Source organism: Cladosporium halotolerans (assembly GCF_011745625.1).
Source record: "Cladosporium halotolerans strain TM138-S3 chromosome Unknown Sca3, whole genome shotgun sequence".
Taxonomy (NCBI): domain Eukaryota; kingdom Fungi; phylum Ascomycota; class Dothideomycetes; order Cladosporiales; family Cladosporiaceae; genus Cladosporium; species Cladosporium halotolerans.
Window position 1 is genome coordinate 724,894 of NW_027191454.1, and position 21,278 is coordinate 746,171.

Here is a 21,278-nt window from a genome sequence, read left to right on the forward strand (position 1 = left end):
GATTCACTCTTTGCATGGGACGCTGGACAGCACGTGTTCGCAATAGACAGTACACATCCCACCTGTTGAAGCTTGGACCCAACCCTTGCACCCAGCACCGCGCTGCCCTGACACGCCTGGTTAGCTGCAGCCTCGGCTTGCTGCATGTAACAGTCGCTATAGGTACCCGGATGCATGCTGAGGATTGCTTCGACCTTGCGCGGCAATGCTCGTGGGTGCAGGCCGGCTCCTCGCTCGACCAGGCGTGCTCACAGTGTCCGTCCACTCAGAACAGCAGCGATCCTTGGTGATCACCAGCCGTCGTCACGGTGCTGGGTCGCTGGCGCCGGCTACCAGGCAAACCCATTTTTCTAGGTTGCGGGAGGCATCGCTGGAGGGCCCGTCGGCGTCGAGTGGAAGCGGTGAAAATTCTCGACGGGGCCCGCGCCCGCGACTCGCGCTTGCTTCAACCAACCGCCCGCCAGCCCGCCGAAGCGCAGGCCGCCAAAGCAAAGCCCGCGCAGGCCAGCAGAGCCAGCCGCCGGCTAGCAGCGCAGCGCAGGCTCAGGCTCTCAGGCTAGCGAGCGCCCTCTAACCTCTGCCCGACGTCGACTTTCTTCGTCCGTGCCACCGCCCGACATCTTTGCTGCCTCTGCCTCTGCCTCTGCCACGCCGCCCGCGCCCTCTGCCGGCACCTCGCCAATCGCATACGCCCCGGCTCCGTGCGACCACCGCTCCCTCGCTGCACGCACATTGTCGCCGACCTTGCGCCCACCGCCCGTCTCACGCCCGCCCGCCGCCGCCGACTCGCAGCTGTTTCCGCGCCAGGAAGCGGCGACCTCCAACCACGTCCCCATACGCAATAGCAATGAAGCCGGTCCTCAGTCTCCACCACGAGCGATGGAAAGCAGCGGAGCTGGCGCGCATGCCGTGCTGGCCACTCCAACACCCGTGCCCCAACCTCTGAACGACATTGGGGCCAAGATGGACTTTGACAACCTAGGCTGGATGGGCCTGGACGATGCCGGGACCGCGCAGGACAGCAACACCCTCCTGCAGTCCCCCTTCAACGACACCTTCGTCGCCAATCCCTTCCAATCAAGCAACTTGCGACAGAGCGTGGACGGGAATATCGCGAATGGCGCGCAGCAGACCGAGCAAGAAGCGTCTGCGCCGTCCAACTTTTCAGTCCCGAAGCAAGAAGAAATCGAAATCACAGATCCAGCTACGGCACCTCTGCCCTTCGACGCTAGTATGGATAGCAACAATCTCGACACTGTGCCGGCGTCGCAAGAAGCCGCAGATTTTGTATTCGACGATGACTGGACCCAAGCCCCAACAGTGCCCGAGACCTCACAGGCACCGTCAGAGCCGGAGAAGCCTGACGCAGCAGAAATGAACGGATTTGCGCAACTGAGTTTTCAGGACGGAGAATTCCTGGTGACGACTACTCAAGTAATTCTTGGGCGCGACGACAAGTTCGCGAAGAAATATCAGCAGGAGCAGAAGCTGGCTAAGAGGAGGCTCAAGGAAGGAAGCCGACAGGCTAAAGAGGTCGAAGCTCAGGCAGCACTTCACCAATACCAACAAGAGCCGAGCCAGCCCTCAGCGCATGGCGAAGACCCATCGCCCAATTCAAGTTCACTTGAAGGCCGACCGGCGCGCGGCTTGGCCAGCGCTTACAGCGAACAAGGCGGTATCGTTGGATTGCCCGAGGATGAAAAGCGCAGGAGAAGGAAGAACAAGAAGAGAAGGAACCTGCTTTTCTCTGGCCAGTCTTCATCTACGACATCTGTCGCGCCCGCCAACCTTCACACGTTCAAGTACGATATCTCACCTGGCCCAGACGACGATTCGGAAGATGTACAGAAACCCGTCTTCCTGCCGGTGCACCCGAACAATCCTGCCGACATCAAGCTCATCTCGAGAGAACACTTGCAGATCGAGTACAATTCTGACAACCAACGATGGGAGCTGCGTATCCTGGGTCGGAGCGCTTACGTGAAGAACGAACATTACTTCGTCGAAGTCGATGGTGCCGACGGCTGGGAGGACTGCGAGCCGAAGCTCATGGAAAGGGACGAAGTCGCAGTTCTCACACATTCCACGGAGATCATTGTCGCTTCTCTGCGATTACAATTCAAGCTTCCCCGTAACAAGGTCGTCTCTACGTTTGATAGTGACAGCGAATTGAGCGACGCACCCAGCAGTCCCGGCCTTGAAGCCTCCAATCGCTTGGGCGGCGAGGGAAGCGATTCTGATTTGAGCGATGAAGAAGACGCGCCTCTTCAGTCTGTCAAGCAGAAGAAGCAAAAGAAACACAAGAAGGAAGACAAAGCCAGATCAGGGAAGAAGCCTGTGGTCATTAGTCTCAAGAAACGCAAGGAATCTGACGCCTCGCCTACAAAGCCGCCGCCTGTGACTCCCAATAAGGCTGAGAAGGGCAAGAGGCCTAAGAAAACGGTCGCTGCTGGATCGGAACCTCAGCCTCAACCGGCAAAGGAAGACAAGAAGGAAGCGCCTCCGCAACCGATGACACTACATCTTCCACCACCTCCTACACCAGCTCAGGCCCAGGAACAAGCTCAGCCACAAATTCAGACCCAACCTCAGCAACAAGTGCAGCAATCGTTCGACTCAGCGCCGCCAGAAACCCCTGCATCAGTCACTTCGGCTCCCGTTTATTTGCCTCAAGCTCCTCCTGCTGAGCCTGTAACTTTCGAGCCTGGCTCAATGCTCAGCGAAGTCCCCATGGACCAGCTGCCCGAGAAGCGTAAAGGTCCCGGTCGCCCTCCTAAGAACGGTCTCATCTCTAAGCGTGACATGGGTATCATTCGCCGCAAGCAGAAGGAGTTCGAAAAGCAGGGTATACCCGTACCACCTCTTGACGAGCTGGTGCGCATTGTTCGTACAGAAAACAAGGCAAAGGAAGCCGCCGCAAAGGCTGCTGCTCGCGGTGAACCAGCACCAGCAATTGCGCAGAACTTCCCGGTCATGCAGAGTATCGAAGTGAACCAGGAGCCCAGTTCCAGCCAGGGTCCTACTTATGTACCAGCAGTTCCAACGCCCATTCACCCTACACTTCGAGAGGGCGATTACACATCTGCAGATGCAGAAGCGAAGGGCTCGCCCAAGAGGCAAAGAACTTATCGTTCGCCTTCGCCGATGAAATCCAAGGAAGATTGTACTGAGGAGGAGCTTAAGAAGCCTAACCATACGTACTACACCACGTTGGACGAAATATTGTCTGAAGGACCGCCAGAAGGACTCGAGCTGCAGCAGATCTACGACAAGATTTGCAAAAAGTACCCTTACTACAAGTATGGGGTGGATGGTCACGGTTGGCAAAGTAGTGTCCGACACAATCTCAAGCAGCACGACAGGTTCCAGCAGGTCACGAAGCAAGGCAAAGGATGGCTTTGGGCAATCAATCATGAGATCCCCTTCGACAAGGAGAAGAAGAGGAAGCCCACCCCACCACCTGTGCAGCGGCCACCAATGGCTTACGGAATGGCGAATGGCATGGCGCACCAGCCAGGAATGCAACAGTACGGCAACCCTTATGCCTACAGTCAACCCATGCCCAACGGTCAGCCTCCATATCAGCAGCCTCCGGCGCAAGCCGGACAGCAGTATGCATCGCCTTACGGCCAACCTGGGCAACAGCCTTATGCACAGCCTGGAGCACAGCAGTACATGCCACCTGGATCACAGCCTCCCGGAAACCCGCAATATCCCTATCAACCACAACAGCAGCAGGCCCAGCCGTCGCATTATCAACCAAACGGCGCCACTCACCCGCCACCGCCAGCTAGAGCAACCCCGACCGCTCCGCGCCAGGGATCTGGTACACCGCATCCGCAACCCGGCTTCAGTAATCTTGTCGACGAGATCATGGCGTATCGCAGTAACCACCTCCGCCCGTACGCGCACTTGCAGCACACCCCGCTCTACAAGGAGCAAGAGGACGTTTTCAAGAAATGTGTCGAATGGATCTCGGAGCTGCAGAGCAACGGCACACCTCAGCTCAATTTCGCCAACGACCAAGAGCGCAGGGTATTTACCGACTTGGAGAAGATCATGCGGAAGTACCAGAATCCGGCTCCCGCTCCAGCATCGACTTCTGCACCGAGCGCGCAGCAACCAGGTGCCACTGCCTCGAATGCACCAGCGGCGCCGCAAGCGCCTGGCGCAACTGGAGCTCAAGCACCTGCGACAACTGGTACTGATGGGACGGCAACAACAGCCACGGCCGATGCTGCTGCGGCCGGAACGAAGCGACCTGCGCCTGATAGCGGTGGCACTGAAGGGGCTGAAGGGTCTGAAGCTAAACGAGTGAAGGTGGAAGGCGACGGCGCACAACAAAACATGTCGACAGCAGCGCCGCAAGCGAATACTGTTGCAACTGCTGGCGCTCCAGCTCCGCAGCAGGCGACACAGACTGCAGATGGGAACAATCAAGCTCAAGCATCAGACAACGCAAATGCTCACTCGACGGATCCTGTCTTCGATTTCTCGAACCCGTCAGGTCCACAAGATCCTGTCTTCGATTTCTCGACGCCAGACAATCCGGCGGATCAATCTGCTCAGCCCGTGTTCGATTTCTCGCAGCCCACGACAGCTGAGCCTGTGCCTGCGCCGGCTTCTGCGCCTGCTGGACAACCGCAGATCCCGCAACCCCATGCTCCAGTCAACCAGATGGCCCAGCAGCCGCAGCAGCCTTATTCCCAGCCGCCCAGCCATGCCCCGACACCCCAGCCGGCACAGCAGCAGCACCCTCCTCCGCCGAGTAACATGCAGGCCTCCCAGCCTTATTCTCAGCCACCAAGTCAACCCCCGAGCTCTGCTCCGACACCACAGCCTCCTCAAACCTACTCACAGCCGCCATCTCACCCTCCCAGCGCTGCCCCGACACCGCAGCCTCACCCCCAAGCGCCATCCCACCCACCAAGCGCTGCTCCCTCACCCCACCCAGCTCAGCACTACTCTCAACCTCCACCTCAGCCCCCGAGCGCGGCCCCTACACCACAGCCTCCTCCTCAACACTCCCAACCACCCTCCCAGGTCCCAAGCGCCACCCAAACGCCCCAGCCAACACAACACTACCAGCGGCCTCCCAGCAACGCGCCCACGCCCCAGCACGTCCAGCACGTCGGCAGCCAGCACGTCACGCCAATGCAATCCCCGGCTCCAGCGCACGCTTCGACCCCCCTGTCGATCGAGCACGCGGTCGAGACGATGCTTCCCGTGGCGACGAGCGGGCACAACACCCCGACGGGGTCCGGGACTGGTGGGCAGAACACGCCGGCGCCGCAGAGCTGAGGGGTACTGTGAGGCGGCGAGGTGACGGCCTGTCGAAGGGGAGCAACAACAGGCTGCGCAGCTTTTTCCAGCCAAGTTTTTCAAGCGTTTCTAGCGAGGAGTTCATTTGTCTATTTGTGCTTCATGCGTGCGGTCTGGCAGCGCGCCCTCGACCAACCGAGTGGACCGCGCCCAAGAAGAAATCCGAAAGAAAAGCAGTGCTCTGCTCTTGTTATTAGGCAGATTTGCAAGAGATGGCGTTAATACCGTACCGATCGGACGGAGTCTGGTTTGAGTTTTGGCGGCGTTCTTGATTTCCTGGTTTGACCGTACTTGAAAAGTTAAAGCGGTGGTGTCCACCGCGTGGCGCGAGCCGCGACTCGCCTTGCCATTGCGGAATGGAAGGCAGGCGGTTGTGCTCGGTGTTCTGCGACTTTTTTGTGCTTTTGCGAGGAAGGGGGGAATGGGGGTTAATGGGGTTTGACTTTTTTTGTGCTATTTCTTTGTAGATGAATTGACGACGATTCCGAGTTTACTTTCTGTGCTTTTCACTTCCGCAACGTTGCCTACCTTACCGTGACCTGTTGCTCTTGCTCGTATAGAGGGCGCCATTATATCCGAAGGTGCTGGGAGGGTCCATGAGAGGACGAGACTCGTCAGTTGGCATTTTGCTCAGAGCGTGAAAGCACGTTTGATGTTGAAATAATCTTTGCTCATTTTTTGGTCGGTAGATACTATTTACCTCACCTAGCGTCACGCGTGTCCGCGGACAATGCGTGCGCTGGTCACTGTTGAAATCGTCTTTCCCTATCCTCCTCTTCTTCCCGTTCTCCATCGCTTATGTACATGCTCGACAGTGTTCGTCGCAGCAGATGCTTTTTTCGTCGTTGCGTTGTGGTACCAGAGCCCTCCCTCATAAATCAATAAAAAAGACATTAAGAACCCGCAAGTCAGCGCCCCGAGCGCCGTCGCTATCACGTTGAGTGAAAACAAATCCCTTTCTCCTCCCGAGAAGGTCTATGGGAATCCCAAAAAAACGCCGTGTGATACATGCGGACCCCGTGATGAGACGGGGCTGCACTTCTCGCCTGATCTCATTCTTGAGTCAGAATCTGAATCTAGAACAGGCCCTGGATCTCGCCGGTCTCGAGGTCGACGTCAACATTCAAGTAACCCGGAGCGGTGGGCAGGCCCGGGATGGTCTGGATGTCGGCGGCGAGGGCGTACAGGTAGCCGGCGCCGGCGGCCATGCGGACGTCGCGGATGGGGACGTCGAAGCCGGTGGGGGCGCCCTTGAGGGCGGCGTCGTGCGAGAGCGAATACTGGGTCTTGGCGATGCAGATGGGCAGGTTGCCGAAGCCCTGGGCGGCGTAGGTCTCGATCTTCTTCTGCGCGACGTCTGAGAAGGAGACGGAGGCGGCGCCGTACATCTTCTGCGCGATGGCCTGGATGCGCGAGGCGATGTCGCCAGAGTCGGTCGGGTAGAGGAGCTTGAAGTCCTCGGGCTGGGACTTGGCGGAGGCGGCGATGACGCCGTTGGCGAGGTCGACGGCGCCCTTGCCGCCTTCGGCCCAGTGGTTGGCGGCGATGGCGTCTTCTGCGCCGGCGGCGAGGGCTTCCTCGCGGATGACGGCGACTTCGGCGTCGGTGTCGGTCTCGAACTTGTTGATGGCGACGACGACGTTCACGCCGTATTGGCGGGCGTTCTCGATGTGCTTCTTGAGGTTGATGCAGCCCGCGCGGAGGACCTCGAGGTTCTCCGTGCGGTAGACCTCGTCGAGCTGAGCGCCAGGCTTGATCTCAGGGCCACCGCCGTGGACCTTGAGGGCGCGGACGGTGGCAACGATGACGGCGACGTCAGGGATGAGACCGGAGTTGCGGCACTTGATGTTCATGAAACGCTCGCCACCCATGGTGAAGTCGAAACCAGCTTCAGTGACGACGAAGCCGGTCTTGCTGTTGTGATCCTCATCGAGCTCGGTACCAGCAAGCTTCAGAGCAATGCGGTCGGCAATGATGGAGCTGTTGCCAATGGAAATGTTGGCGAAAGGACCAGCGTGGACGAAAACGGGTGTACCCTCCAGAGTTTGCATCAGGTTAGGCTTGATGGCGTCCTTCATGAGAGCAGTGAGGGCGCCACCGGCACCGATGTCATCGGCGGTGACAGGGGCACCGCTCTTGCTGCTGGCGACAACCATGCGACCAAGACGATCACGCATATCGGCGAGGTCAGTGGAAAGGGCGAGAACAGCCATGCACTCGCTAGCAACGGAGATGTCGAAGCCGGTCTCACGGGACTCGACCTTGCTCTCCGTGGGTGCTTGACCAATGGTGATGCCTCTGAGGTGACGGTCGTTGACGTCCAGGACGCGGCGCCAGGTGATGGTCTCCGGGTCAATGTCGAGACGAGCGAACTTGGCAATTTCCTCCTCAGTGAGCTCGTTCGGGTCGGTCTTCGTGATGCCAAGCTTCTGCAGACGCTTGAACATCACCGGCTGGAACTCGCGCTTGCCCTTCTTCTCCGGAACCAGACGCTTGTAAAGAGGACCATCTTTCTGGGTAGCTTCGTGGAACATGCGGGTGTCAATGGCAGCAGCGAGAAGGTTGTTCGCGGCAGTGATGGCGTGGATGTCACCAGTGAGATGCATGTTAAACTCGTCCATAGGGATGACCTGGCTGAAGCCACCACCAGCAGCGCCACCCTTGATACCGAAAGTCGGACCCTGCGAAGGCTGACGGACGTTGGCGAAAGCAACACGGCCAAGCTGTCCGCAAAGAGCTTGCGTGAGACCAATGGTGGTTGTGCTCTTACCCTCGCCAAGCGGGGTTGGTGTAATACCGGCGACAAGGACGTAACGACCGTTGCGCCTGTGCTCAAGACGCTTCAGGACATCGAGAGACACCTTAGCTTTGTGAGCACCGTAGGGCTCAAGCTCATGCGGAGTGATGCCGATCTCGGCAGCCACCTTGTTGATCAGCTTGGGGTGCTGAGCACGAGAGATCTCAATGTCGGACGGGACGGGCTGCTGCAGCTTGAGGGGCAGGGGAGTAACGCCGCGTGACTTCTGGCGGTCAAAGTAGGTGTCTGCGCCGTCAACAACGTTCTGCATCAGCATAGCGACGGTCATGGGACCGACACCGCCAGGAACAGGAGTGATGAACGAGGCCACCTCGGCAGCCGCCTCGTACTCAACGTCACCGACGAGCCTCTGGCCAGACTTCTTGGTGGAGTCGGGAATGTAGTTGGTGCCGACGTCGATCACGACGGCGTCCTTCTTCAGCCACTCGCCCTTGACGAAACCAGGCTTACCAATGGCAGCAACGACAATGTCCGCACCCTTGACAATCGAAGGCAGATCCTTGGTCTTAGAGTGGCAGACAGTGACAGTGGCATCAGCGTTCTTCAGCAGGTAGCTGACAGGCGAGCCAACAATGTCTGAGCGGCCGACAACCACGGCGTTCTTGCCCTTGATGTCCACGCCGGTCGACTCAAGCAGAACCATGACACCCTTGGGCGTGCAGGGTGTGAAAGGCGGCTTCCCGCCCCTCTTGGCCAGCTCGCCAATGTTCATGGCGCCGAAGCCATCAACATCCTTCTCGTCGGCAACAGCACTGGTCACCTCGTACTCGCGCAGGTGGCTGGGCAGAGGGAGCTGGACCAAGATACCGTGCACATTGGGGTCGTTGTTGTAGGCCTCGAGCTTCTCCAGGACCTCGATCTCGGTGATCGACTCCGGCAGCTTGTCGAGGTGGCAGGCGATGTTGGCCTCCTCGGCGGCCTTGAGCTTCATGCGCACATAGGTGCTGCTGTCGGAGCGGTCGCCGACCTGGAGGATGACCAGGGAGGGCTTGTAGCGCGGGTTCAGGGCCTGCTTGTCGGCGATGTCCTTGTTGATGCGCTCGCGGATAGAGCGGGCGATGGCAGTGCCATCGATCTTCTGGGCGGGCATTGCGGAGAGAGGGGTGGAGGAGAATGCACGGCGGGAGGAGTGCTGCGCATGCGGCGGCTGCGAGAGAGACGCGGCCGGGCGGGTGGAGGAGGAGTGAAGGTGGTGGTGGTGGTGGTGGTGGGAGAGGCTCAAGGCGCGGGCACCAGATGACTGTGACGACGCTGTAGGTGGGATGGGCGCGCGAGTTGAGGCACAGCTCAGCGCACGCAAATTCTGGCCCCGCTGCAGTCGCCGAATGCCGATCCTGCAGGCGGGCAGATGGGCGAAACGGGGCATATTAGTACAGGCGAACAGGTAATCGTGCGCTTATCGTGTTGAACGGCGAGCAGAGGACGACCGAGAAGGGCAGGACGGAGCCCCGGCGGGTGGCATGGCGGAGGACCCGCGCTCTGACTAAAAATTATGTTCCATCGTGATGCTGAGACACGCTCCGACGCGCGGAGAGAGCACGGGCAGTGCGGCAGCGTAGAAAAATCATCAAAACGGGCATCGGATCCAGCCCTGGAGCGCAGTTTGCGTTTCAGGGAACGATCGATCTAATCTGATCCTGTCGTCGAAAGCATCATTTGATTTTTCTACTTCAAGATGCTGCTATAGTTGCTTTGGTATGCACCCAGTGTATGTTGATGTAGAGGGGCTCGTTCAAGACCGTCGAATGTGTTTTGGTCGATCGTCTCGTCCCAGATCGCACTCATCGCCTTATGGAAGGCTACAAGGAAATGATCGATGAGCCTCGGGCGAGATGACTCCAAAATTCTGCTACGGCCATTATTCACACGAAATGAGTAGTCACAACTCATCTTGGATCCTGTGATATTCAATGCGACGAGATTGGCTGCCAGTCCAGGTTGCCAAAGTAGCCAACATGTGATTCGAGCGAAGGGGTGCACTGCCTGGAGAACGCTGCAGTCATACCGCCCAGAGCGGATTTGGCCCCGCGGTGTCACTCACCCTCGCTCAAGCGCTCAAACTGCGTGGGTGACAAAACTCTTGGCGTGTCTTTCGAAAGCCAGAGATATTATCGGTTGAAGACACCACCTACCGCGCCCGCACCCGCATCACATCCACACCGCCAACATGAGACCTATATTGCTTTCCGGCCACGAGCGCGCGCTCACCCAGGTCAAGTGAGTGCTCTGCGAAAAGCGAAAAGCCCTGCGCCCGCGCCCGCACCCGCTAACATCACACCCGCAGGTTCTCTAAGGAAGGCGATCTCATCTTCTCCGTTTCCAAGGATCACACCGTCTGCGCGTGGTACAGCGCAAATGGCGAGCGGTTCGGTACTTACAAGGGCCACGTCGGTGCCCTCTGGACCGTGGATGTCGACCCTCACACCCGCCTGCTCGCGACCGGCGGCGCAGACAACACCATGAGACTTTGGGAGGTGCAGACCGGCAAGCTGCTGAAGACTTGGGACTACTTGACCTCGATCAAGCGCGTGGAATTCTCGGAGGATGGCAAGCAGCTTTTGGGTGTGACGGAGAAGCGTACCGGACAGCTCAGCCACATCGTCGTCTACGACATCGACTCGAACCCCGAGGCCGAGCAGCCCGACGAGCCCACCCTCCGCATCATCGTCGACGAGCTGCCCCGTGTCACTGTCGCAGGCTTCTCTTTCCTCTCCCAGTACATCGTTTCCGGCCACGAGGACGGCAGTGTCTCCCAGTGGGACGCTAAGACCGGCGAGCTCATCACCAACGTCTTCTCCCACGACGCCGACATGCAGGTCACCGATCTCCAGTGGAGCGCCGACCGCACCTACTTCCTCACCGCCAGCAAGGACAAGCAGGCCAAGCTGCACGACGCCCGCTCGATGGAGGTCCTCAAGACCTACGTCGCCGACACGCCCCTCAACTCCGCCGCCATCACCCCCGACCCTCAGAGCTACGTTATCCTCGGCGGTGGCCAGGCCGCCATGGACGTCACCACCACCTCCGCCCGCCAGGGTAAGTTCGAGGCCCGCTTCTACCACAAGGTCTTCGAAGAGGAGATTGGTCGCGTGCGTGGCCACTTCGGTCCCCTCAACTACGTCGCCGTCGACCCCACTGGCAAGTGCTACTGCTCTGGCGGTGAGGACGGTTACGTGCGTGTGCACCATTTCGACCCGCCCTACTTCGACTTCAAGTTCGAGGTCGAGCGCGAGGCCGCGTCCCAGTCGCGCATGTAAGTGTCGAGATTAGGGAAGGTATAAAGCGAAGCGAAAAAAATCGGGCATGCAAGCTTGGTGCTTGGCGAGGCGTTGGAGGCGTATGTAAAGTCCAAAAAGGGGGAGCCCTCGGAGGATGGGCGGTCATTATTCCACGTTAGGTATGCATTAGATGTTTGAACGAAGCATGAGCATCATCTTTGCTGTGTTCTACAAGTACCATGATTTTGATCGAGGGAAGATGAAGAGATACCGATCTCGGCATGAGGAGAAAGTGATTTATTCCATGAACGTGAAATGGCAGCAATTCGCTCCGTAGGGGTTATGTTGGCAAAGATTGCCTGAATCGACGCGTCGTTTAGAAAGAACTCCACCCAATTGTAACACCCGTCCAATCCAAGAATGCACCGGCCTCACATCGCCATCTCCGCCTGCAGTTTCCGCAGCTCTGCCTCTTCGTCGTCCTCCTCTGCATTCGGAGTGTTCTTTGCTACAGACAACCGTTAGCACTATATCCAGTAGCCCCTCATCAGACAAGCACAGAAGCAACTTACTCGGCGCATTCGGCATCCTCTGTATCTGATCGCTGACCGGCACGCTGCCCGTCTTGAGCATGCGCTCGTCGAGCTGCTCCTGCTGCAGCTCCGCCAGCTCCTCGTCCAGCTCGTCCTCGTCGACGCCCGTCGTCTGCGCGCCCTGCGTCAGCGCCTCGGCGATCTCCTCGCCGACCGCGTGCTGCTCGCGCAGGTCCTCCATCGTCTGGTCGACCTGGTCGACCGTGAGCCCGCCGTGGATCGTCTTCATCGCCTTGCTGGCATTCTTCATAGCATCCAGCGTCTCCTTGTTGATGTTTGCGGACTCGATCGACCCGATCTCCCGCTCGACGGTCATCATCTGCGCGGCTGTTTGCTCCAATTGGTGCTCGAAGGCCTTTTTTCGGCGGAGGGCGGCTTTTGCGACTGTTTGAGTACTGTGTTAGCGGGATATGCTCTTGCTCTTGGTTCCTAAATGGGGTCCCCTAGTCCAGGGCTGGCCGACTTACGGGTCTTGTTCGAGTTGACGTTCTTCCTCGCTATCGCATCCTGCTCATCCATCTGGTTCTGCAAGTGCTTCTCCCGCTTGGAGAGCATGTCAAGCGTGCTCCGCAGGCCCAGAATGGCATTCTTCGTGCTGTCCTTTTTCTTCGCGGCGTTGCCGCCCCATAGGCTGCCTAAACCCCAGCCCGACATGTTTGAAGTCGCTCACGAATTGCTAAAGATAGTTGTACTTGAACAGAAGGCTCTCTCGGCTCGTTGCCGCTCCAGGCACTGTGTCGTGTGCTCCTTTAGGTCGTTCGTGCACAGGCAGTCTCCCCCACGTTCCTGCTCTGAGTCTTAACCGGCCGGCTGGTCGTTTGCGGTGTGCAGCGCTGCGGTCGTTACCAGGCTTTGTAGGCTGGCGGTCAGGTGGTTACCTAATAAGTGAATGAGGTCGTTCGTGCACGGGTGTCTGTTGTCTTTACTGCCTGCGATGTGTGTTGTGCCTCGCGGGTTGCAGGTGGGCTATCAGTCTCGCCCGCGCCCGCATGACGTTCGAGCGCCGGCCGACGGCTTGCGGGAACAGCCGCCGCCGTCGCCTTTGTGCCCTATTGCCTGCGACAAGAAGGTTTGGCTGTTCCACTTCTTCACTTCATCACAGAGCTGGCGGCTGGGAAATGCATCAACAAATTCAAAGATTCTGAGCAACACATACTTGTGATCACAATAGCGACCGGACCGCACGTGCCAATGGATAGCGCTCCGGCGGCTAGCCACCTGCTGCTCCTATCACAATTGCCCACTGTCGCGGTAGGTACCAAGGTTAGATTTCTCGGATGGTAGGTTTCTGACTGTACCGTCATCTCGACTACGGAATCTGACGCTTCAACAGCGTTGAGACATACAACAACGAGTCGGCTGTGCTTGTGTTGAGGGATCGCTTTCCCGCCACCACCGCAAGCTCCGATGTCGTGCATGTCAACGTGGACCATATTCTGTCTGCTTTGAACATTCAATTGACCCAGGTAGGCGCTTGGATTAACGTTGTTGGATACACTCGAAAAAAGTCGAACTTTCCAACTATGCATAATGCGCCCAAGCAAATGGCTTGCACCGTTGACGCAATCACGGTTTGGTCTGCTGGGGCGATCAAGCTGGACGAGTACGAAACGGCTGTGAAAGATTTGCAATCCGCCTGATCACAATTCTGCAACTGCAACTGCGACTGCAACCTCATCTGGCCATTTTAGAACATCGAGGGGAACACTCCAGACCAACGCTGGCTCCCTCTACGTCCACTCTTCATGCCTGTCATCCTTATCGTTTTCTGGTCTAGCTAAGTTCGAATCGAAGCCGAGGATGTATTTCTTTGAGACATTAAGAATGGCTGGAGACGAAGTGAGGGGAGAAAGCAAACATCATTATCAAAGATTTGTTGAAGGCCGTACGAGAAAGAGCTCAGTCCAGGACCAGGGATGGGTTCTGGAGTCCCAACGCTCCTAGACGGGAAAATACCGGAATTCGCCATTCTCAGATTGTTCGAGTTCTCTATGGCGAGGGTTTACACATCCTTCGCTACTGCGCTTGACAGATGACCAACGCACCCCACATTGTGGCGCTGCATGATACGGCTTCGAAGTAGCGACGTGAAACGTACTATAGTGAAAGAACTGTGGACGATCACGGGGACAGCGATAGCTCTCGGTATTCTCGGGGAGCCCGATCGCTTGTATCAGCACTGCCTAGTCGTGCCGTCCACTTGCCATGCCTGGAAAAGGCCTGCTGTGAGCTGGCAGCGCCTCAGGCTTCTCTGAATGGTGTGTAGCCTCGAAAATATGCGCCACTCCCTGCAGCTTATTGATGCCGCCAGCCGGACTCACCGGATTCTTGCACCTCGTGATGCATACTTTGTCTGGCACCTAGACATCGCTCATCGAAGCATGGGACACACGATTAATCTAAATTGCCCGATACTTGGCACAAAGCAGGCCATGAGAGCGAATAACATCCCGCGAGTCCATGCGAGGAACCGTCACTTGGAAGAACTCAAGCGTGCAGAAGCGTCTGGCAGGCGACTCGCCATGAATGCTTGTACCCCAGGACCTCAAGGCTGGCGCCGGCACCCCGCATTCATTTGCGCTGTGTAACCAACGCGTGAGCTCCGACCTACATGATTGTTTGGACTTGGCCGTTTTAAGAAACGCCACACATACTTGTATGCATGCCTTAGCACTGCTGTCACACACCGCGACCCTCGCATTCTCAGTTGCATGCCCGTCCATGTCAGCTTTCCGCGCTCCCTGCAGCTTGGTGCTCACGAGTACCGTACCATGGTGGCCCTCGTCTTATTTGCATGAGCTGGCCCCCGCATACATATAATATGGGCGGCCTCGGTGCTTTCTCTGTCATTGCATGACTCCTGGGCTCTGACGCATGACAAGTCCATACGGCAGAAAATTAAAGCAAAGTATTCGTTGACAGCATGGCATCGCCAGCGTATGTTGAATTAAAAGATTAAATTCCTTCTTTCGGCTGACGATCCGACAGTGAAGATGTCGCTGGCCTCACGAAGCAGCCTGAAATCGAGAAAGACGCTGGGTACGGTGGTAACGATGTCGTAGGCGGCGCCCAAACCCAGGACTGGCGAAAGCAGAGTGTGGTCGCAATGACCGAGAATGTGACGGGCGAAATCAAGAACCCTTTAGTCGGCATCCCAAAGGATCAATTGATGGCAGAAGTCGACCTATTTGCCATCAAGTACGGCTTCAATGCCGACACAGAGGTGCCTCTTCTGCGCAAGGGCGCCTTGGTAGCCCAAAACCCATCTGATTTCGAGAACATTCCCGAGCTGGACGAACCGGATCGTGATGCTCTTCGCAAAGAGGTTACACATCGTTGGAGGCACCCATGGGCTCTGTACATGACAATCGTTCTCAACTCAATCGCAGCTGCTATCCAAGGCTGGGATCAGACAGGCAGCAACGGTGCCAATCTGTCTTTCCCCGTCGAATTCGGCATCGGCGACACACCGCCGCACTGTGGTGACGACCCGAATGGGCAACTCTGCCAGAAGAATGCTTGGATCGTCGGGTTTGTCAATGCCTCGCCCTACATTACCATCGCGTTTTTCGCCGGTTGGCTCAGCGACCCGATAAACCACTATCTTGGTCGAAGAGGGACTATCTTTATTGCCGCTATATTCTCTCTGCTCGCGCCCATCGGGTCTGCTTGTACTCAACACTGGGGAGAGTTGGTTGCTTGCCGTGTTATGCTGGGCATTGGCATGGGTCTCAAGGAGGTCACAGTGCCAGTCTTCTCCGCTGAGAATGCCCCTACAGGTAAGCTTCAACGAACGTAAAGTATCTATCATGCTTCACGCCACTGACAAGCGTCTAGTAAGTGTTATTGATCCCTTCACTGGAATTACCCAGCCGGGACAGCATTGGTTGCCAAGAACAGCACTTTATCCTCACGTCAATCACACCTCACCATAATCACCACACAAGATATACTCATAATATCAAACACTGACCACACATCTCACCAGATTATCCGCGGAGGCCTCGTTATGTCTTGGCAAATGTGGACGGCATTCGGTATCCTACTCGGAACCAGTGCTAACCTCGCAGTTTTCGAAGTAGGCGACATTGCATGGAGATTGCAGCTTGGTTCTGCCTTCATTCCAGCGATCCCCTTGGTTCTGGGGATCTACTTCTGCCCTGAGTCAGTACTCACTTTCAAATGCACACTTCACTCTTGGATTTCAGGCCTCAGAGCTGACCGATTGAATAGATCTCCACGATGGTATCTCAAGAAAAAGCAGCCATACAAGGCTTACAAGTCTCTTCTCCGACTGCGCAACACACCACTCCAGGCCGCAAGAGACGTTTACTACATCCAAGCTCAACTGGATCAAGAGCAACGCATGGTCGAAGAGGCCGGCCTAGCAAAGAGCGACAACTTCTTCTCACGCTTCATTCAGATATTCACGATTCCGCGAAACCGCAGAGCCACTCAGGCTTCGGGCATCGTCATGATCGCTCAACAGATGTGCGGAATCAATATCATCGCCTTCTACAGTGCCACCATCTTCAGCAGTGCTGGATTCAACGAGCGAGACTCACTTCTGCTATCCTGGGGCTTTGGCCTCACGAACTTCGCGTTCGCTTGGCCGGCCGTTTGGACCATCGACAAGTTCGGACGAAGAGGCTTACTGCTGTTCACTTTCCCCAACATGGCTTGGAGTTTGCTAGTTGCCGGGTTTTGCCTCCTGATCGATGAATCAAGCAGAGCGCGTGTGGCCCTTGTGGCATTGTTCGTGTTCATCTTTGCAGCCTTCTACAGCCCTGGTGAGGGACCGGTGCCCTTCACATACAGTGCTGAATGCTTTCCACTGAGCCACAGAGAAGTCGGCATGGCCTGGGCAGTGGCTACAAACAGTGAGTCTCCTGTTGTCTTGCTTACATTCGTTCAAGCCTAACAGATTATGGCAGACTTCTGGGCCGCCGTCCTCTCCATCTCTCTCCCCCGCATGCTCGCAGCATTCACGGGCACCGGCGTCTTTGGCTTCTACGCTGGCCTCAATGTCACCGCTTTCTTCTTGATCTTCTTCTTTATGCCTGAGACCAAGCAGCGTACGCTTGAAGAGCTGGACTATGTCTTCGGAGTCCCAATGCGCACTCATGCTGCTTTCCAGAGCAGGAAGCAGTTCCCATGGTGGTTCCGTCGCTGGATCCTACAACGCAAAGGCGAGCCGGAGCCGCAGCTGTATCACTTCGACAACGACGTCTTCATCGAGAGGACGGAGAAAGTTCAGGTTGCGCTGAGGGATGACGGGGATGATGGGGAGGTGAAAGTCTAACAAATCAATGTCAAAGGCAGTTAGGATGACCTTTGTCTAAGGCGAGTAAGCGGTCGCTACAGGAACAGTCTGTGGAGGGAAGCCAGGAGAACGATATCCTTGTTGTTTCAGTCTCATTAGTCCGATAATCAATTGAATGTATTGCTGCTTCAGCATCTTGATTGAAGATGCCCTAAGTTAAGCGATAATCTACTGGACTCCGTTTTGGCAGTCTTCCTCCGTTGGGTGATGCTTCTTCGTGTCATGATTTCAATCAAGTATTGAGGCTAGATCAATACTTGTTTTCTCGCATCCGAGGTTCAAGAACTAAAAAGCTCAATTAGAAACCCGATGACCCTGCAGCCACGCTTTCCCGCATCCGATGAGAGTGATGCCATCAAACAAGCAAATCCTCGAAACCCACCATGCAACCATTGCTCTCCGTCAGAGTGTATCGACCGTCAATTCCACGGTGCACCTGATCTAAGCCCTCTTAGCCGCCCACCCAACCTTCGCAACTCGACTCATCAGCAGAAAAAGCCCACCCACCAGCAAACACGCCCCAGCAAACGCCTGAGCTCCCAGGTAAGGCTGGTCCGTTCCATGCTCCTCGATCCTCCAGGTAATCAGCGCGCCGCCAATAGGCGTGCCGATCAAGCAAGCAATCCCAATGCAAGAAAAGATCCCACCAGCTTTCACGCCCATCTTGTCCGTAGCCAATTGCGCTTGTTCGCCATCTGCAGCTCCTGTCCCGGGTTCCAAGCAGAAGGTGTACACTGTCGGCGCGTACAGCACCTGCACGCCGGCGCTCACGAAGCCGTAAAAGCATGCCACGACGGTCAAGCTCGCTTGGTTTGGATGGCCGCTACTCGCGGTCCAGAGCCAGACGACGGCGCTGGAGAGGAAGGCGGCGGGGATGATGGTATTGAGGGGGCCGATACACTTGTCGGATATCAAGGCGGGCACGAACCGGCCTGGTAGGTTTGCGGCCAGCATGTAGACTAGCAGGTTGGTTGATGCGGTGTCGGACAGGTGCAGGACTTCGGAGGCGAAGGAGACCATGTAGACGAAACCGAAGTAAACGCCGAGGAAGGTCAGGAACATTCCGGCTGCGGCGAAGAGGTAGGCTGGAGAAGCGAATGTGCGCCAGTTGAGAGACCTGGATGGTTTGGCTTTGTGTTGAGGTCGGAGGTGTGGCTGGTCGCGCATGCGGTACACCAAGTTCGGGGGAATCATCGTTCCTGTCGCCACGGCGCCAATGATGCGCATGGTTGTTGCAAAGCCTTTCTCGACTAAGAAGTGCCGTGCCAACAGCACGTAGGCAATCCCTCCGATGCAGCTTCCAGCGGCTCCCAAGCCCATGGCGACGCCCATTTTGCGCTCATCGAACCAGCTCATCAGCGCAAGGATGCCAGAGCAGAACACCATGCCCATACCTAGGCCCGTGATGAGACCCTGCGTGAGCCACAAGCTCCAGAACTCTTCGCAGACACTGCTCGTGAACAAGCCTAGCAGCATCAAGAAGGTTCCGCCGTGGAACATGGACTTGAAGAAGCCGATATCGACTAGCCTGCCGACGGGCACACCCAATCCAAAGACCAGGGCCAGTTGCGTGCTACCGATCCAAGCCACAGTGGAAGGTGGGGTTCCTGGGATATAGTAACGGGTGTAGTAGGCCTGGAAGAGGCCAAATGCATTGCTAACTCCCCAGCAGTTTCCAACGACCAAAACCGCAGTGAGAGCATGCAGCCACGCAATACGACCATTGAGTGGTGCAACAGGACGAGGCGGCAAAGTCTTATTGACCTGAGGAAGAGAGCCGGTCGATCCAGTGTCGGAAGGGCTAATTTGAGCTGGTTTCGGGGGAACAGGTGGCGGGTTTGCAGGGCGAAGGCCAAGGATCTTCTCGGCCTTGTGAGGTTCATCGTCGTAATCGTTGGGTGCAAAAAAACTCGGGTATGGAATCTCGCTCGGAGTCAGAGAGATGCGGTTCGAGAAGCGGTTGATCGAGTCGCGGATGTTGGGGCGAGCCGTCGGTGGCTGTTGCTGCGAAGGCACTATGTCCTCGAGTGGGATGTCTTCGAAGCCGTGTAAGCTTCTACTGTTGGTGAGAGTGTGGGTCTGGCTAGTGCTGTAGTCGCCGCTGTATACCGTGGAGCGAGGGCGAGAGGCACGATCCATGTTGTACCCGAGTAGCCACGATCGTCGAGTATTTTTCTGGTTTCGCGAGGGCAGTGAAGGTGGTGTTGAATAGCGCCTCGAATTATGTATAGCAGAGCGGTGAACCTCTCCAAACGACGAGGGTGTTCTCGACGACTCTTTAGAGGCATCCTTCTGGTTGGATCCCAGGTCTTCCGCCATTGTGACTGTGATGGAGTTTCCACACTTGCGATGGGTAAGTCTCGATGTTTCGAAGAGCAGGTGTGTCCATACGATGGATTGGTGGTATCTCAATCTTACAATGCTCGCGGTAACTTCTGCAGGCGTGAATTAGATTGCGCCGGCTTGGCAAACATGTATGTGAATATGTTTGCGCAGGGGGTTGGCACAGCCAGTGAATAGGCCAAGCGCCACCATTGTTCGCGAGAGGTCAGGCTATTGTCGGCAAATACTTGAGACCCAACTCATGCTATCAATGTGAAGGACCACATGCCGCTAAAACCGTTGTTGAGTGTCACTTGACATCTGTAATGCTCTTAGCTAACATGTGACTGATAGTTTCTTTGAGTGCAGGTATTGACGCCCTCGAGCGAGGCGCAATCAAAGATTTGATACACTTTGTCAATGGTGGCATCACTGATTGCTGGCCGTTGAAATATTCCCAAAGTGTCCCATTCCCCTAACGCCTTGCAGCAACGCTGACCGCAACCCTAGAAAATGCTGTTTACAAGGTTACCACCAATGGTAGCACCAGCACCGAAGATGGTGGCATTCCCCAACTTCTTGCCGAACTTCTTGCCGTTCTCCTCAAACTTGCTAGGAGCCTTGCCCTCGCCATTGCCCATACCTGATGTGAAGTCAGCCATCAAACCCGGTAACATGCTTGTGCATTTTTGAACTCACCAGAAACCTCGAGAGGCATGTTGCCGTAGTTGTTGGTTGTGCTGCTAGCCGGCGCCTTCTCCTCGATGACCTTGACGTACGACCGAGGGAAGATACCCTCTTGGCCGGTGCGGCTAGAACGGCCCTTCCACCATTCGGCGTTCATGTATTCAGTGACAGTAATGTGGTCGTTCGGCTGCAGCGCAAGATCGCCGGCGTCGGTGGAGTTGTAGGGGTAGAGTGCAGTTGCCTGGGCGAGAGGCGGGTAGTTCGCTTGCGGCGGAGGTCCAGGAGGAGCACCATAGGCAGGAGGAGGTTGCGGCGTAGCAGCGGGCTGATAATAGCTGTTATCCTTCTTCTCGTCCGTCGCGCGATTGGCACCGTAGCCGTTGTTCTGGAGGTTCATGTTGTTCATGGCGGAGGTGGGGGGCTGAATAGTGCCAGCCTGAGACTCCGGCGTAGGCACGGCACCGACAGAAAGAGGCGCATGGAGGGCGGTCTGCTGCGGCAGACGCTGAAGGAGATCTGAGAGTGTCTGTGGGGAGATGATGGCGGCGTCGGTGAGGTATTCGAGTTCCTAAGCGCCGTTTTAGCTAGTAACACTTGCAATCGGGCGGGCAAGACATACGGCCTTGATGGTACGGATGGACCGGTTCACCATGGCGGTGTGCATTTCTTCAAGAGGCGACATGATGAACGAAGCGATTGGCAGCCGGAACACTACAAATCGCAAGCGGTCCCGAATGTAGTGGTTGGAAGTGTGAAGGTCGCGGTAGGGCTGGAGTATTAAGGTACAGTAGGTTGGCTCGGGCTGTGCACAAGGCGGATCGTCGGCATGTGACGCGACGCTGCCAAGTTGAAGACGGACCCTCCTTTTCACGTCCTCTCATCTTATTGTCCAAATATAGAACTTGATCTGTCTACCCGAAAGGAACGAGACGGCGGCGAATAAACACAATCATTCAGCAGTAGGACAAATCGTTCTTGCCTGAATCATCAATTCG

General features: G+C 56.6%; 8 protein-coding genes across 8 annotated transcripts; 4 read left to right on the forward strand and 4 right to left on the reverse strand.

Annotated features, from left to right (window-relative positions):
• Positions 1 to 963: 963 nt before the first annotated feature.
• Positions 964 to 5,301, forward strand: WHR41_01238 (uncharacterized protein; the record flags this gene model as incomplete). The annotated part of the gene is made up of 1 exon (XM_069369844.1): positions 964 to 5,301. One exon carries the CDS (start codon positions 964 to 966, stop codon positions 5,299 to 5,301), a length of 4,338 nt encoding a protein of 1,445 aa, XP_069233431.1.
• A 1,097-nt stretch (positions 5,302 to 6,398) lies between these two features.
• Positions 6,399 to 9,230, reverse strand: WHR41_01239 (uncharacterized protein; the record flags this gene model as incomplete). The annotated part of the gene is made up of 1 exon (XM_069369845.1): positions 6,399 to 9,230. One exon carries the CDS (start codon positions 9,228 to 9,230, stop codon positions 6,399 to 6,401), a length of 2,832 nt encoding a protein of 943 aa, XP_069233432.1.
• Positions 9,231 to 10,127: 897 nt separating this feature from the next.
• Positions 10,128 to 11,584, forward strand: tif34 (Eukaryotic translation initiation factor 3 subunit I). Its single transcript, XM_069369846.1, has 2 exons — positions 10,128 to 10,357; positions 10,425 to 11,584. The coding sequence occupies exons 1-2, from the start codon at positions 10,308 to 10,310 to the stop codon at positions 11,395 to 11,397; spliced, it is 1,023 nt and encodes a 340-aa protein (XP_069233227.1). The 5' UTR covers positions 10,128 to 10,307; the 3' UTR covers positions 11,398 to 11,584.
• A 56-nt stretch (positions 11,585 to 11,640) lies between these two features.
• Positions 11,641 to 12,911, reverse strand: WHR41_01241 (uncharacterized protein). Its single transcript, XM_069369847.1, has 3 exons — positions 12,419 to 12,911; positions 11,931 to 12,335; positions 11,641 to 11,866 (listed from the first exon to the last, which is right to left on the reverse strand). The coding sequence occupies exons 1-3, from the start codon at positions 12,603 to 12,605 to the stop codon at positions 11,790 to 11,792; spliced, it is 669 nt and encodes a 222-aa protein (XP_069233226.1). The 5' UTR covers positions 12,606 to 12,911; the 3' UTR covers positions 11,641 to 11,789.
• Positions 12,912 to 13,047: 136 nt separating this feature from the next.
• Positions 13,048 to 13,591, forward strand: WHR41_01242 (uncharacterized protein; the record flags this gene model as incomplete). The annotated part of the gene is made up of 2 exons (XM_069369848.1): positions 13,048 to 13,231; positions 13,285 to 13,591. Exons 1-2 carry the CDS (start codon positions 13,143 to 13,145, stop codon positions 13,589 to 13,591), a joined length of 396 nt encoding a protein of 131 aa, XP_069233225.1. The 5' UTR covers positions 13,048 to 13,142.
• A 1,283-nt stretch (positions 13,592 to 14,874) lies between these two features.
• Positions 14,875 to 17,298, forward strand: WHR41_01243 (uncharacterized protein; the record flags this gene model as incomplete). The annotated part of the gene is made up of 5 exons (XM_069369849.1): positions 14,875 to 14,888; positions 14,940 to 15,730; positions 15,824 to 16,115; positions 16,185 to 16,831; positions 16,886 to 17,298. The coding sequence occupies 5 exons, from the start codon at positions 14,875 to 14,877 to the stop codon at positions 17,251 to 17,253; spliced, it is 2,112 nt and encodes a 703-aa protein (XP_069233224.1). The 3' UTR covers positions 17,254 to 17,298.
• A 417-nt stretch (positions 17,299 to 17,715) lies between these two features.
• WHR41_01244 (uncharacterized protein) lies at positions 17,716 to 19,413 on the reverse strand (the record flags this gene model as incomplete). Its single annotated transcript, XM_069369850.1, has 1 exon — positions 17,716 to 19,413. One exon carries the CDS (start codon positions 19,411 to 19,413, stop codon positions 17,716 to 17,718), a length of 1,698 nt encoding a protein of 565 aa, XP_069233223.1.
• Positions 19,414 to 19,882: 469 nt separating this feature from the next.
• On the reverse strand, positions 19,883 to 21,062 carry WHR41_01245 (uncharacterized protein). Its single transcript, XM_069369851.1, has 3 exons — positions 20,903 to 21,062; positions 20,296 to 20,851; positions 19,883 to 20,239 (listed from the first exon to the last, which is right to left on the reverse strand). The coding sequence occupies exons 1-3, from the start codon at positions 20,963 to 20,965 to the stop codon at positions 20,103 to 20,105; spliced, it is 756 nt and encodes a 251-aa protein (XP_069233222.1). The 5' UTR covers positions 20,966 to 21,062; the 3' UTR covers positions 19,883 to 20,102.
• Between the last annotated feature and the right edge of the window lie 216 nt (positions 21,063 to 21,278).

Bases quoted from the DNA above. Each gene is read 5' to 3' on its own strand.
- WHR41_01241 (XM_069369847.1), bottom strand. From the start codon at position 12,605: ATGTCGGGCTGGGGTTTAGGCAGCCTATGGGGCGGCAACGCCGCGAAG. The intron at 12,336-12,418 runs GTAAGTCGGCCA...GTACTCAAACAG, and splicing joins CGTCAACTCGAACAAGACCC to TCGCAAAAGCCGCCCTCCGC. The intron at 11,867-11,930 runs GTAAGTTGCTTC...GGTTGTCTGTAG, and splicing joins GAGGATGCCGAATGCGCCGA to CAAAGAACACTCCGAATGCA.
- WHR41_01245 (XM_069369851.1), bottom strand. From the start codon at position 20,965: ATGTCGCCTCTTGAAGAAATGCACACCGCCATGGTGAACCGGTCCATC. The intron at 20,852-20,902 runs GTATGTCTTGCC...AACGGCGCTTAG, and splicing joins CCATCCGTACCATCAAGGCC to GAACTCGAATACCTCACCGA. The intron at 20,240-20,295 runs GTGAGTTCAAAA...ACTTCACATCAG, and splicing joins CATGCCTCTCGAGGTTTCTG to GTATGGGCAATGGCGAGGGC.
- tif34 (XM_069369846.1), top strand. From the start codon at position 10,308: ATGAGACCTATATTGCTTTCCGGCCACGAGCGCGCGCTCACCCAGGTC. The intron at 10,358-10,424 runs GTGAGTGCTCTG...TCACACCCGCAG, and splicing joins CGCGCGCTCACCCAGGTCAA to GTTCTCTAAGGAAGGCGATC.